Raw genomic sequence first — 15,374 nt, 5'->3', positions numbered from 1 at the left:
GACTAACATGTTGTTCTAGCCCAGTACCTCATGCCATGGCTGGCGTTGAAGATCATAGACCAGCTTGCCAAAACTTTTGGTGACGAAGGTCTCTCTCGCTCGATCCAAAGGTCAATTGCATCCCAGTTGCTATGCGCCACGCTTGCTTGTAGCATAGGATAGACTGCAAAATCTTGTACATCAATGATTGGCTTAGCGTAAGGCGCCGCACGTGCTATACTGTGAGAGAACTTCCCTTGGGCGGGCTAGAGTCTAAAGGAATGAAGAAAGCCAGGGGGAGCGAGCTTGGATCTACGACGATCTCTGTACGGGTGACACCATCGGACTACAAGACTATCATATCAGCAAATTCAGGCGATGCGGGGATACGTGATTAGCCAAAGTTGAAATTTCAAGCTATGTAGTCATAGAGAGTACTCATACGTGATGAGAATAGTGATGAGGTCGTCTGATACTTTGCTTTACCTCTTCGTCCGTAGGTAGCACTGATGGGAGAGATAACTCGAAATGTGATCGGGAGTCTAAGTTCTCGTACTAGACCCGTATTTTCCCCGTAATATGGCTCTATATCTTCAAGCGGCCAATTTCTTAGTATGGGGATGTTGGCGCTAATGATTCTAGCGCGTACTAACTCACCTAAAACGTGGCCCGCTTAAAAAAATATAGATACTAAAATCTTGTTGGCGCCTAAATGACTATCGATGAAACAAGTTGGCAGGCAACCTTGTGATGAAGATCAATGAGTCAGTGCTACAGCCTTTGGAATGCTTTAGAATCATGGAAAATAGGCTCCAGGAGGTCATTTGCCTAGTAATTTACTATATAAACCAGAACGGTGACCATAGAGTAGAAGAAGACAGAAGTCTCATCTACGCTGACTTGCCTGTATCGATTGGCCCGTCCAATTGTACAGTCCAAATCCTCCAACAAGTCCCTTGAACTATCCGATGGACCCCAGGAAAATGGCCCAGAGTCCTTCTCCGTTGCATGAGGGTGGCAAGGACTACTACAAGAAGGCAGGGCACATCTAAGTCCAGTCTTGCTCGGCAGATGATTAGGTTACCGACAACGAATTCGAGCTTGTGGGAAATGACAAGGCAAGTGAGCTTCAAAAACAAGGGGCAATCGACACCGGAGCTACCTCTGCGAGTTTGGAGCAACCCTACTGCATGCTGGATGACGCTTACGCCCAGGAGCTCCGAGCGGTTGCTCACATCCCGCACCATATTTCAACAAGAGCCCGTAGGACTAGCACCGCATCTGTTTGGGGAATACAAGCTTGACAACTGTAACTCCAGTTTCTCGAGCTTGGGAAGGCTCTTGCGGATAACTGTCGGTTTTGTTGTTAGTTCTTTCAGTATCGCTGTGGCCGCTCTGGCAATCCGCAGTAACTGCAACGATGGTCGTAATTTATCCAGAAAGGGGTCGTATTCGAGATGTACGGAATGATCATCGTCTCCATCCGTCTCGTTTTCCTTACCACTTATCTCGCCTTCTGCATCTATCTTGTCATCGCCACCATTGTTTGCTCCAAGGTAGTCCCTTTGATCGTTGTCCATCCTTTCACCGTTGTCCGCTCGGTCTCGTGAGCTCAAAAAAGTATTGCAATTCTCAATTCTCAATCGTTCCACCCGGCAAAAGATTGGAGACTTTTCATCGGTGTGGACGTGTCTCTGGTATTAATATGCAGATCTCTCAGGGAACGCCCATTGACTTCGAGAGCATTGACAAGATCTTTTGTGGTGATTTAGGGATGCGGAAATCGATCTAGCGGCCCTTCATCTTGAAAATCGTCGGACTCGAAGACGTGAGTGGTATAACATAAGATTTGTAGGTAGCAACATCTCCCCAGAAATCGCTGTAGCTCTTGCTTCTTGACCTTACATGCACCAAATTCAGGATGTTGAAGAGAAACAAACCTGGGAGAAAGTCGCTCCATTTTCTTCAACAGTGACGAATAATGTCCTTTATAAGCCACCGCGGTGGGGTGGTGTACTCCGAGGATCCTATCGTAGCCGATAATAGCACGTTGGGAAAACGCTACAGTATCCTAGAAATGCTCTTTTACATTGAGTAAGTGTACCAGATTATGAACGCTCGTCAACATGAGGATGATTCACCCCTAGCTCCCTCTCCCTTCCCGCCGGTGATCGCCGATGTATCTCCTGCGCCTCTTCATGTTTGCCTTGATGTTGGACCAGCGAACTCGTTGATGCACGGGTCGGCACTATCAACCCTTACCCCTTCCTACGGTTCGCATTCTCCAGGTGTGCCTTCGACTTGCCGGAGGCATTGGTCCTGGAGTACGAGTGACTCTTGCTGGCCACACCGGCTTCGTTGATGTCGCTCGCGGGTACTTCCGCGCTTTCAGTGAAGTTTAGGATCCTGGAGACAATGTCCGCGTTGTTCCGCCCGCTCGGCCACACTGTCCATCAAGATTTTGTAGCCTTCCGCCGACTCTGCCTCCGTCAAACCGACTACTCGGCCCTGCGGCTTAGCTGGAATTTGGACGTGTCTAGCCTCAACAAGTATTTACTGTAATCTCTGCCGAACTGTTTGCCCAGTTGGATATTCTTAAAATAAGGACCGTAGAGCTTAGCCTTAGCTGTTAAGTAGCCCTTAATTAGGGGACGTTTTATATTACTGTCAGAATCCTAGCTTTACTTAGTGGTTTCTGAAGAAAGGGGCTAGAATTACGGAATAGAATTTTGTAGGCTAAGTAAAGGTAAAATCGCCTCCTTTTAACTCTAGTATTCTAGCCCTTTTATATAAAACTTACGTCTTTAGTTGTCTACTATACTGTCACGGGCTGGGATGGAGCGTATTCGGAAAGAGTCTAGGGAAGGTTTCCTATCTATCTATATAGGTAATATCGACATCGACTCAAAGCGTAAGGAGCTGTAAGAGCTCCGCACGCTTCTCACAAGCGATATAGTAGCTAGTCACGTGCCTCTTAGTACTCCTTCGTCATGGCCATTCATGACATATACTTACCGTAATTAAAGAGTCAGCCTCCTAGTAATATATCCCAGCCTCCATTTAATGTCGCCTAATAAATACCGCTTTTAGCCTAAGGATTCGTTGCGCTATAACTCACGAAAGTGTTTCTGTTCTAAAGGATTGTTAGGCTAAGCTACTTCGATAGTGCAATATAGAGTTGATAGCACTTCTTTTTCCATTCTATGAGCCTTCGTTCCTAACACGTCGACAGATATAGTGTATGCAGTGATGGATGTGTGAGAGATCATAATGTCATTGTACCAGCATGAGCTCTCTGCACGCGCGCTTCCAGTTCGCGGAGCTGGTTCTCCCGCGCCAAGAGCTTCTAACCCTACAAATGCGAAAGGCAGGAGATTCCGCAGCTCAGTATTCTCCTGAATCGTATCTCTATCATCCTCTTCCAGGTTTTCTGGAAACTTATAGACAGGGATGTTGTAGTGCTCAATGTCTGCTATAATTAAGCTCTTTGATTCTTGCAGTTCTTCTGGCGTATGAGCCTCAGCTTTGCCAGTGACTAGGACCAAATTGACACATGGTGACAGTCTCTTCATCAACTCAATGTCCAGCTCGCGAAGGCCATGTCCTGTCGGCGTAATGAAGTAAAGCAGTACATGAACCTTGTTGTCCTTGAATCTGGCATTGCGTTTGATCCTCGCTTCCTCCGCCAGCATATTGTCATATTGGCGTTAGAATAAGCCCACGATTTCGGAAAATGAGGATTTGTTATCGATCTGATCTCCAAAACCGGGCATGTCGACGATCGTCAAGGAGATTCACGTCCCTTCATTATCGATGTCCATTTCTGTTCAAGGTTAGGGGCTTCACGCCGCATTTGGAACCCGGTACGAATCAACAAGGGTAACCGACTTGATTCACACATCGTTATCAAGATGCGCATCCATGGCACTGCCGTCAGCCTCCTTGGGAAGTAACACTCTGGTCCCATATAGTGTGTTCACGAAAGTTGTTTTTCCTAGATCGGGTCTTAATGACAATGAGATTTGCGGCCCACGTGTAATCCTACCTGTATCGGTTGCGCCACACCATCATAGTGAACCAGATTGCCTTCTTTGTATTTTTCTTCTTGCACACCTATACGATTGACATTATCATGCATCCTTCGGGGATTCAGGCAGTGCTTGGTTGCTGTAGGCAGGTAGGCAATGGGTTGTGGTAACCATATTGGAGGGGGTAAACATCTTCAAAACTGCGGTGTCTCGACCAGTCTCCTTCAAGTATATTGGCAAAGGTGTGCTCCTCCTTGTCCTTCGAAAACGGCCGATAACTGCGCAGTCGAAAGTGAAGTACATAAGAAAGAAGGGATGTCAAAATTGGCTCAAAGGAGAATGGCTTAGTTTCCACTCCACTTCCCCAACCCCTATTGGGAGTATTGGAAAATCGGCCTCTATCGGCACCTGTCGTCTAATTAATAAACTTTGCACCCTAGTAGTTACCGAGATTAGGTCGCCCATTTCCGGCAGGTCGTCAAGCGAGCCTCCAGCCGCCGAGTATCGCACCCTGTCTCTATCGCTCTCGCAGCTCTCACACATCAAGACCATTTTTCCTGCTGATGTTGGCGCCTTACACTAGGGAACACTAGCAATATACGCATGACATGGCGTCTACTAATACGCCATCTATTGCGTCGCCGCAGCACGAAGCATCACACCCACTGAGCCGGTTGCTGGAGCTGCCAGGGGAGCTGCGTAACCGAATACTCAGATACATTGTTACTCAATCCGAGCCAATCACCTTGCGTCATCACGAAACGACATTTACAATCGATGTCAAAATTCTCTACACCTGCAAGCAGCTCAGAGACGAAGCCAGTTCTGTTCTCTACCATGAAAATGTATTCGAGATCGAAATCGACAGCCATGGGTCAGTTACGTCGTTACATTTCTCAAATTACCACTCTCTCTGCGAGTATCGCGCCGATGATGCCGTCAATGAGGTTTCAGCGCTCTTCCTGGACAGATTCTCGCACTTTCAATTCCGCCTTCTAGATGCTCGCCGCCCCGACTCGCTACGAAAAGCCATTCAGCGCATCGAGCATAGTCTCAACAACAAACATATCACCGTCATCCTACCCCCACGAAATCCTGCTCGAAGCCTAACACCAGCTTCAGCAACACGACTCCGCGACTTCCCACAGATAGACAGTCCACTCTCGCCTTTTTCTGCCGTACGATGCGCGTCATTCCTCGTGTTCAACAACGATTCCAGCCCCACTGACGCACAATTCGGCACGCTAATTGACCTGGTCACGAGCAACAGGCCTTCCATCTGCATGGCTCAAAAATATCACCATGTGCAGCGCTCGGCTAGAGCTGTGGACAAGATGTTGCTGCCATCTGGTGATCTGGTTCGGGATTTTGGGAGGCTGCGTACAGCGTTGTTTGAGCATGTGCGGGAACTATGCCAAAGTGCGAATAAGTCGGATCAGGACGCTTTTGTTATAGCTTTTGAGAAGTTCGAGAGTTGTTATCGTCAGATCCAGGAGCTTCAATGCTAGAATTGCGTGCCTCCCGGTCATCATGACCCCGTGCTCCGAACTAGTGGGTGCTGAAAATTTGTTGCCATCCTTGATCTGCTGATCCGCGGCTCTGCTGATCCAAGAAAACGCCGCAGTGAAATAGAGTCGGTGCCTAGAATTCGCAGTTTTGACATCTGCATCTATCTGCTATAGTACCAGTGTTCAATACATAGTATCGGGTTCTGCACACTACTATAGCAAGAGGTATTTAATGGACATCACGACCGCACGATTTTCATTGATTAGAAGCTATTCTGTGGCATTCCGTAGTGATTATAGTGTTAAAAAGTACACTGCTTATCACCAATTGGAAATTTGAGAGCTGTGCCGAATGAATTGAACCGGCATGTCTCCGTTCACCTGGAGCGGATACGGACCATCAATGTGGCCCCTCAATATTCAGTTGTGGAGCTGCATACAGATACTCGCGGATCCAACGAAGACGACGCTCTTGCTGAGTGGCCCAGACTGTGATATGGACGGCATTCCCGCGGGCTTGGGAGATTGCCCGCAACAACTTTATCCTGTTTCCCCCGTCGGACAACCTTGCTTGGATAGGACGAGAATGCCACAACCGGGGAAGCTGGTTTGAGGGCTTGAGGTCCCTTCAGTGCGATTTTCGGAGGGCGTCTAGTTAGGCTCCTTAGTCTCTATGCTTATCGATAAGCTAAAAATATTGCTCTTCTCTAACATTATGTACGGAGTAACCATCATCTAAATTCAGCATTGTTCTCCCACGCGTCCATAGAGTGCATTAGGTGTCCTTTCTCACCCGCCGACTCGCTGTGCTAGCTCGAGGTCGGATATCCAAAAAATCAAACATATAATGGGCTGGTAAGCATCCACAGCTTCCAATTGTGCTCGCGTTGGCGCCTGTCGGTCTAGATTTCGTTTACGTTTTGCCATCCAAGGACTGGGAAGCGAGAAAAAGGGGACAACACCTTCAATATTATCGTTGTCCACTTTGCGCTTTGGGCCTATCAGGCTTCCGCAGATATAGTCCGACAGCAGAGAGCAGCTCGCCAGCTATCTAGTACTGACACGCCAACATTTCCGCAAAGATGTGACAGGTACAATGAACAGATGTCATAACTCGATGTCCACAGTGTATCAACCGAGAGCAAACCTGCACGCCTGAATAGTTTTCCAATTCCAAGGTCGCCCCTATTTGGGGATGATCTGGTATAAATGGGCATTGGATGAATTTAGAGACGGTTTTGGTTAGAAAACACTCTAGGGCGCAATCAGTGGAGAGTCAACCTAAGGCTCTCCTTCTCCAATGGCACCGACAGGCAAGAGAGCTGCGGTTCAGATAACAAGCGACATCCGCTTTCTCAACATGTCGCTGGGCGAAGCTGTCAAACAGATTCAGTGCCAGAGAGAGCAGTTTCGGAATTTGCTGTAGCAAGTATATCAATTTCTATTACTGTACGGTAGTAAAAATTCCGTACCCAATCTTGTCGGCCATGGTTCATAGTTAGATTAGTTGAACTCTGGCAGATTTGAGAAAGCGTTACCGATTCATATCCTCGGCGCTTGGGGAGACTGTTGCAAGGTGTCCGCAAAGGGAAGGGCCGGCTCAGGAACCACTTTAGAGAAAAAACTGGTGAAAAAGGAACTAAGGGTATCAATTGTTTTGCATGCTGCTTGTCAAGAATGAGGCTTGCCAAGGCTTCGAATAGCACATAAAAGTTGTCAAACACACCTATGCGCTGGAGGATTGCGTTAGGTTGATATCTGCCCTCACCTTCACGTATTTCAAGAGTTCTTGCATGCCTCATAACCATTGAAATCGCTCTTATATTCTGGACGTTCAGAGCAATCGAGTCTGATGGGTTGCTCTCCCTCTGCTTCCTTGGATAGACTGAGGGGTTGGGTATGTAGACAGGGTTTGCACATAGAAATGTAGCCTGTGCAGACAAAACCAACGTAGGGTGCCACTTTTCGCCGTCGTAAACGGCGGGTCATATCCTAGGCTTACAACGAGTCCACATCGTCTCATGCACCTACCTAATATTCTAGAGCTAGAATATGCCCTTCCTTCCCCTTTCGATCCTGAATATTTAGCGAGCTTTATTTAGTCCCTAGCCCACTCGGCTACCTAGATCGTAAGATTGATGCTTCAGGCTTAAGAAAAGACACTAGAAAATGCAAATCAATATGTAAGGTATTAGAAAGCTTAATATACGCTAGTCTGCTACTCCAATGTTGAGAAGTTGGCATAACTTCTTTGAAGCTCGATGTTTTGCTTTCTTTTTACTACTGGCCTCGCCAGAAACCTTTTTTCCACGGTACTTAATTTCGCATCTGAACTTGGCTGGATCAGCGCAGATGGCGGTTTCCGTGTAGATTGGCACAGAAGCCTTGCCTGCTGTAAGCTCGTGTAACGTCGCCGTATACCGCCAAATTTCCCCCTCGGTTTCCTCCGACGCTGAGTCTTCACTGGTAGAGTCTTGTTGCACCAAGATGCCTGAATCCGCGTTCGTACCGATGCTATTGTTGATCTGAAAGGTATCTGAGCTGTGGCATTGTGAGCTTTGCATAATGGCTTGAGGTAGAGCGCCTCGCTCTTCTGGCATTCCACGGCACAAGATAGACCCTATCCAGCCCAGAAGAGTTGACCTAAAGTTGACAGGATGAGCAAATCGGCCGGGATCAGACGGTTGGTACTGTCGGACCCCTCTAGCTTTTAGCTCTCCACAGCAGATGTCATAGCGAAAATGAGCAAGGCTTTGTATCAGTCTTCCCTAGAATTATTGTTAACGACAACCTGGCTTTCTACCTGTAGTGACACTAGACATACGTTCAGGGAGGTAACTCCGTCACTCACAGAAGTATTTTTAAGTGAAATCTGAGCCAACGTATACTCGAGATATTTGTCTCCAAGCCATTCGTCTCTGGAAGTAGCCTCGGAGGAGATATAGAGCGATATTTTATTGACCAAATTGTCGGCAGGCAGCTCCGAGGCCGGCATTTCTAGATGGCTTTCGTAGTTGTTGACTAGAAGTGATGGAGACACCACCGACTTCTCTCTGACTTCGACCTTAGTTCGAGACGTAGGGAAAGAACAGATTTTAGCGAGGAGAAAGCGGAACATTTAAGTAACCGCAGCCTGACTGAAAATTTAGACTGTTGGCTCCGTAGAGCATAGATCGCATTTTTCTAATCTCATCGTGGAGATTATATCATAATGTATCTAGCAGATCATTGTCGGACATCGTAACTGTTCAAACTTGAATGCGTTTGCGATTCTGAACCAATGAAGGTTGCATATTGAGTCGGCCGGTGAGCAGAAAGACACTCTAACGTTGAGGCGTGAAATGGCACAGTAGAAGTAGTGGAAAGCAAAATTCCCTCAACATTGCATATGAGAGCGCATTGCCTTATGCAAGTTCGTGCATTTGGCCTCGCAGTAGACGAGATGGTCAGCAAGCAATCCTAAGATCAGATCACCGTATGCGGGGATTCGAACCTCGTTTCAAGGTTGCTGCTCTTGTGAGGCTAACCGGTGTAGTAGAGATGCAAAACGGCTTTCGATCATGGTACATGAACAGTCATGGCCAATCTCTGCATCCAAGACTTGGCAGATAAGCGCGCCACGAAAGTTGACGCTCCCCCCAGGTTGTCTACGCTTGTCAATGACAGGCGGATACAAACAGCCAGCATCAGAACTTGCTTAGCAAATGTTTGCCCTATCTCTTGATTTATTTGTTACAACAAATGCACCGTTTTGCTGACGAGTGATCCTTCTCAACCGGTTGGGAACCAGGGTGTTGTTCGTCCAAATACTCGGATAAATTTTCTTCACACCTTCCCTAGGCAAGCGCAGATGGTCCTCCGGGCATACAATTTCTAGGAGCCCCCCGATTATATGTCAAAAATTAGAAATTATAGCATAGAGAAAATTACCTAAAACTAAGCCAAACCGGTCCAATACTAGTTCAAAGTGACTCAGAACTGGTATAGAACTGGTATGGCACCTATTGGGTAGGTACCTTAGTATCTCGTACTTATTAGCAACGTCTATCTGGATCTCAAGGTCAATTGTGAAAACAGGCAACTGCATCAGGAAGAACAAAGGCAAGGCGGGCACGACTGCGTTGTGACTCGTCGGCTGTACCTAGTTTCTATTTCGCTGTCAATCATTACAAAAGGGTAGCCTCAGGCTTGCAATAAGCTGAGGCTGTGTTTTGTGGGCACCCAGTAGGGTTATCCAATCTATTGAAGGTCAATAGTAGACATAGTCATACTTCTTTGACCTTTAAGAGAAGATTAGCGGGAACTCAAAAGTACTTGGGTGGGTCAAGGGCTTGCCATCGACCTCACTTGGGAAACCCAATCTTGTGGGTTCATTGCAGCCTCTATCTATTCCAACCGCACCATCATGAAACCCCTCGGAAAGCTGAGGTTTATCATGGTCTTGGTTGGGAAAAACGCAGAAGCTAGAAAGGGACCGAAGCTGGCTCCGTAAAATTATTACTGAGCACTCCCTGAGCAGTATGTTGAGCCCCTAACCTTAACCCCATAGTAATGGGCTACACTTGCCCCAAAGCTGGGCATTGATGACCGACTCTCTGAACACTTGGCACTAGTGGTAGAAGTTTTCTCCGCTATGAATAGGAAGTCAGGCCAATTCAGAAATCCATTTCTTAGAGGATGGTCGCAACAACATAGTCAAGAGCAGAGATCGTCAGTAGGTGCGACGAAATCCCACCTCAAAATCTTGTATTTCATACGCCGTATGGAAACAATATCCTTCGACTCTCCCAAAGTGTGGCCGGCGAATTTGACTAGGGGCTGACCAAGTACAAGACACGCAGTCAACAGAACGCAGACCAAATTTTGGATCATATTTAGTTCGAATGCCAAAGTTCTACGATTTCTTCGAAGATTGGTGGGGACGTGGTGACCCCTTTATGGAATTCATGGTGGGTTAATTGTAAGAATCGATCACCGATGCCTGGCAGCTTCATGCCTTATCCCGAATCCTCTATTATCCTGCCACGCTTAGGTCTCAGACTCCATGACCATTAGGTGGGGGACCATCTCCTGCTTTTCTTTCCGGTAAATCAGATCTTTATACACTTGGGACTGTCAAATAGATCGAGCTATAGTACAATATTCGATATCTTATTCTATATGCGACCCTTTCGTTTCAAGGTTCGAAACTGGTGCTATGTCACCTCGACTTGTTAGCGAGAAACATCTTTTGGCTCCCAGATCAACCACCTTGTGCACTGGACTGGCCTCGGCGGGCTAATACCCAAGGATGTTCGAATCCTGCACTCAACGTATCCGAACAAGGCTAGAAAAATGTGGTTATATTCTCGACATTCCTATCCGAAGGCGAGGAGGAACGAGTCTCACCGAGTTTGAAAGCTTGGGTAAATGCTCAACCTATCTATTTATAAGTCCACTTGGCTTCACCGGGAACTCGTCCAACCTTCTTTAGTACAGAGGCCGAAGAACGCGGAAATCCCCGTAGATGCTTGTAGAGGCCGAATGCTGATGATAGTGCTTGCTCTCTGGCAATTTGCCACCGATATAGCCAGGCTTTTCTGCCATGGTAAGTCGAACGGACTGTCCATCGTGAAGTAGAAGAAATGTAGACTAATGGTTGTCTCTCTTGTTTGGTCCTGCAACGCAAGCGGTGTGTACAGCGACTCGTACTGTCTTGACGGCACGAGTATCACGCTTCCCCTCTTTGAGGGTTTAGACTGCTAAATAGATATTACGAGTAAAAATCAATAATCCTGGGAACTCCCGTACTGCTGAGAACAAAAGGACCAGCTAGGTATATCACTTCAGCCCACACAGCCAATCCAGTCTCCTCAGGGCGGTGTCAAGTTGCATGTTAGCTCCTCGCACACACTGTTCTTACGCTATTTGCGGTACCACTGGCAAGAATCTTTCAACTGGTGTCCACAACCACCCTTTCGCAGTGAGATTACGATGTACCGACCGCTACTGATGCCGCAGTGACTGGTGCGCATGTTTTCATTGCAAAGTACGAACTATGTGTCCAAGCAAGACAGAAGACTACTACCTTGGTACATCGGCAATCAGCATGTGCCCTGATGTTAATTAGATTACTTACGCCAGCTAGTAACGAGGAAAACAGTCTATTCTACTGGGAAAGTCCGATTGAGTAATGTATTGCACGACTAATAAGGATAACTCCAATTACCATGTCAATCTCTCTAAAGCATTTTCAGAATTCGACTTAATAGGTCACCAGAGCTGGCTATGTGCCCAAGGCTGAACCGATGCTTGTGCTGACTCTCTTCTTCCTATAAATGCGTCTCATTGTTGAAGCCTAGAATTACTTTGCTTTACATCGGGTTCTCTCCACAAAACCTGGCAGGTTTCATCGACTGCACACTAATCTTACATCATTTCTCAGCTAACCCGCAAACAAGAGTCTTCGATATGTACCTATTAAGTTTTGACGTTGACGGTCAGCTTGGCTTGACGTAATTTCCTAGGCTTAAAGCCCTAGCCTATACGGTGCTCTCATATACCGGGGCAGCTCTAAACCAAGAAGTCACTTTTAGAGATATATTAGAGAATTCTGTTAGGGTTAAGGACGAATATTAAAAGATCGATTTTTGTGGAAGATAAGCACATATAAATAGCCTGAAGTACTTCTAGATTAACAGTAGTTATATTGATGAGTCGAGTAGTGCAGAGCTCTTAGAAGCTATCAACTCTATATTTAGATAGTATCGGAATACCAAGAAGTACTACGTATATCTCATAGATATTTCTATGACTATAGAGGATGAACGCGACTCGTGGGAGTCGGCGCTCAGTAAAAGACGGTGGTTCATAGAGGGATGGACCCTATAGGAACCCCTGGCTCCGCGAGTTGTCGAATTCTTCTCTAGAGAAGGTCAAAAGCTTGGCAACAAGGACTCCTTAGCAAAACTTGGGCATCGGAGCGCCAGACAACAGAACCGGAGGACAAAGCTTACTCGCTCCTAGTATTTCCGAGGTTTTCATTGCCCCATTGTACGGTGAGGAAGAGAAGCATGCGCTTTCTCGGCTGCGGAAGGCTATCGAGGAAGAAGGTGAGATACTATGTGGTCTTCATGACTGAATATAGGCTCAATTAGTTTGCTTACTAGCGGCATCTAGAAGCAAGCAACCCTACACTATGAAAAAGCCTGCTCTAGGTACCACAAATGCCGTCAAAATGACGGTGCCAAAAGACCGGACCGCCGACCACATTTTATATGTGAATATGGGCGGACCTAACTTGCCGGCCATCATACAGAAGATAACAGATGCTGAGCTAAGAAAAATAGGAGGGAAATGGCAAGCCATCTTTCTAAACGGCTCTACTATAATACCGTTCCCCATGATGCAAATTAAGGGCATCAATGATGTGGGGATTGAAAATCTGTTCCCTAAGGAGAATGACGGCATTGTGTGTGGGCTGAGGATAAGTAATTTATCCAGGAAAGAAAAGGCAGGAGAACTCCTTCTCCGTTCATGTGTGTCGTTATTGTCCCGGCCGACTTGGAATCCAATGTCATCATGGAGCTGACACTGGGTTGCGATCTGGGGACTAGGATTGCGATACAAACTATACGCTGACAATTGACAAAGCCGCAGAGCTATGTGGGGGCGAGTGAGGTCGAACTAAATGTTGAGGAGACTCAGCGTCCCTACCGTAAGCCAGAAAAACACACCTCTCGAGCTTTGAGTCTCTGTTTGATAGCTTACTTGTGATTATGGATACAGAATTCGCCGAGGGTTTGTCCCTCGGCTCGTCCTGGATTTAAAGGCTGTTGTGTAAGCTGGAGGGGGAGGTGGGTGGAGGGGGAAAAAAATCAAGCCCCGGGAGGACGAAAGAGCGCGATGGGTGTGTAGCGAGATTTCCATGCGTCCTGCCTTTCAGAAAAGGCTAGACCATAAGTGCTCTTATGCCCGGGGTTCGATAAATTAGTTGGAAGATTTCGCGTCGGAGTAGTTTTGATTGACGATGGCCCTTTGCAACGGAAAGGACCTAGCGACCCTGGAGGTTCAGTGGACGTTGCACCGCCAGTCATCAACTCGACCTGCTCCCTCTGCTCAAAGAGCGATTGACTATGCTCATATTCCTATCGAACCTAAATAAAGCACCTCAGAATTCTGAGGTCTGCGCCTCTGAGGTGTCACACAAAGATACAAGGGACCCATGACCTGGCTTTATGCAACCGGTTAAACCAGCAGTGAGAGTGGGTAGAAAGCTGGGCAAGCCCACAGGGAACAACTGCCTTAAATTCTATCCGCAGAAGGCCGTTCGGGGTCCAGGGCCACTTCGGACTCAGATGCTCCTGCCAGCTATTTCCTCAGGTCGCACTTCAAAAAGGGAAGCAACAAGGGCTGCAAACTGGTCCGATTCTAAAGAAGCCCCTATTTACCAAGTAACCCGAGGCAGCATTTTCGTTTCTATTACTAAGCACATTTTCAGTGCAATACTGGGTGAAAACCTCATTTGCTTCAGCCAAGCATACAGCCTACAGACATGGCTCCTTCATTTGTGTGGTGATGCTCCCACCTAATATTGCTGGCGTGAATGGGGTGTCGTTAACTGAGAGTGAAGGAGCCAGACTGAGATGACCTTCACGAACTCTCCTTAACTCTATCACATATAACTGCGCAAGCACCTGTGGAAGAGCTATGTTTTAATCAAAGTTTTGCTCTTAATATTGTTTGTAATGAGTCCTAATACAGAGCAAACCATGGTTGAACGTGCCAAGGTTTTACCGACTTGCCGACTCTTCTCGCTCGCCAAGTGTAGACTCCATTAGCTTAAGCTGGCTAACATCGTCGCCTTCATCATCTTCACTGGCATCGATATTGATCGATCCAGAATCCAATACTGCAGAAACCGTAGCTTTGAACCTCTGTTTTGTGAGGGGATTGGTGACAACCAGGAGCCCGAATGAGCCCCTGCAAGGGACACAATCCAGCTCCTGGAACGATCGATTATATCGTCCTCCCTCCATGGCAGCTGACATCTGTTTCAGCTAAGCCTCAGCAAAACTTGGCCAAATCCCTGCCCCTACATCCTGTGGCTTCCTTCTGTCGAGGTGTAATGCAGAATGTGTGGCTCCGGAAACCTTTGGCGACAAAATTATACCATTCTATCCATGTTAATGGCGCATGATCGCTGTGTCTGCCTTCTAGCAAATTATCCCCATTGTCCCCACTTCAGACCATACTCTGTACTGTAGATTTGGGGGATTGCCCAAGGTGTAGTGCGTGAGTGTTCACAAGAAGCAAGGACGTGGCTGAAACTGAAGTGGGCTCGTGGTCACAACTCGTCACGTTGGGGCCGAAACTGGATAACGCAATGTCTCTCCCCTGCTAGAAGGTTTCTCGGCACGTACGGAGTACGTATTGGCGGCCGCTTATGGAGGGGAGCCTCCCGATGGGCCTATAGCACCGAAACGATCATGACGCGTTCCACTCTTGCTGCAAACCTACAGGGCAAAGTTAACGACGCTGGCACTGTAGCCGCTCGGCAAGCGCCGCAGGAACGTTGAACACTTCCACTTTCACTTTCCAGCTGCTTTTTCCCTTGAAACCGGGGATAGCCTGGCGCATCCTTGTCCAATGTCGAACGGCCTTGATTCACCAGCTCGTATCCGGTACTGGCAGCCGAGGAGAGCAGGCTCGATTAGCCTACGCAGTCGCATTGACATGACGACCCAGACGGTCTACCTGCGCCTTAGTGGCATCTTAGATTTCATCCACGCCAACCTTGTACACGACCAGGGGACCAACGGACCTTACGCCCGATATCAAGTACCCAGCCTCCTTCATGTCTTGGTTCTCTCTCTTGCAT

The 15,374-nt window shown here is 47.4% G+C and overlaps 2 protein-coding genes across 2 annotated transcripts; both read right to left on the bottom strand.

Moving 5' to 3' along the window:
- Nucleotides 1–3,128: 3,128 nt before the first annotated feature.
- A1O9_05043 (uncharacterized protein) lies at nucleotides 3,129–3,671 on the bottom strand (the record flags this gene model as incomplete). Its single annotated transcript, XM_013407329.1, has 1 exon — nucleotides 3,129–3,671. One exon carries the CDS (start codon nucleotides 3,669–3,671, stop codon nucleotides 3,129–3,131), a length of 543 nt encoding a protein of 180 aa, XP_013262783.1.
- Nucleotides 3,672–7,725: 4,054 nt separating this feature from the next.
- A1O9_05042 (uncharacterized protein) lies at nucleotides 7,726–8,510 on the bottom strand (the record flags this gene model as incomplete). Its single annotated transcript, XM_013407328.1, has 2 exons — nucleotides 7,726–8,283; nucleotides 8,340–8,510. 2 exons carry the CDS (start codon nucleotides 8,508–8,510, stop codon nucleotides 7,726–7,728), a joined length of 729 nt encoding a protein of 242 aa, XP_013262782.1.
- Between the last annotated feature and the right edge of the window lie 6,864 nt (nucleotides 8,511–15,374).

This window comes from Exophiala aquamarina (genome assembly GCF_000709125.1).
Source record: "Exophiala aquamarina CBS 119918 chromosome Unknown aczIA-supercont1.3, whole genome shotgun sequence".
NCBI lineage: Eukaryota > Fungi > Ascomycota > Eurotiomycetes > Chaetothyriales > Herpotrichiellaceae > Exophiala > Exophiala aquamarina.
This window is presented reverse-complemented; position numbering and strand designations above follow the sequence as displayed.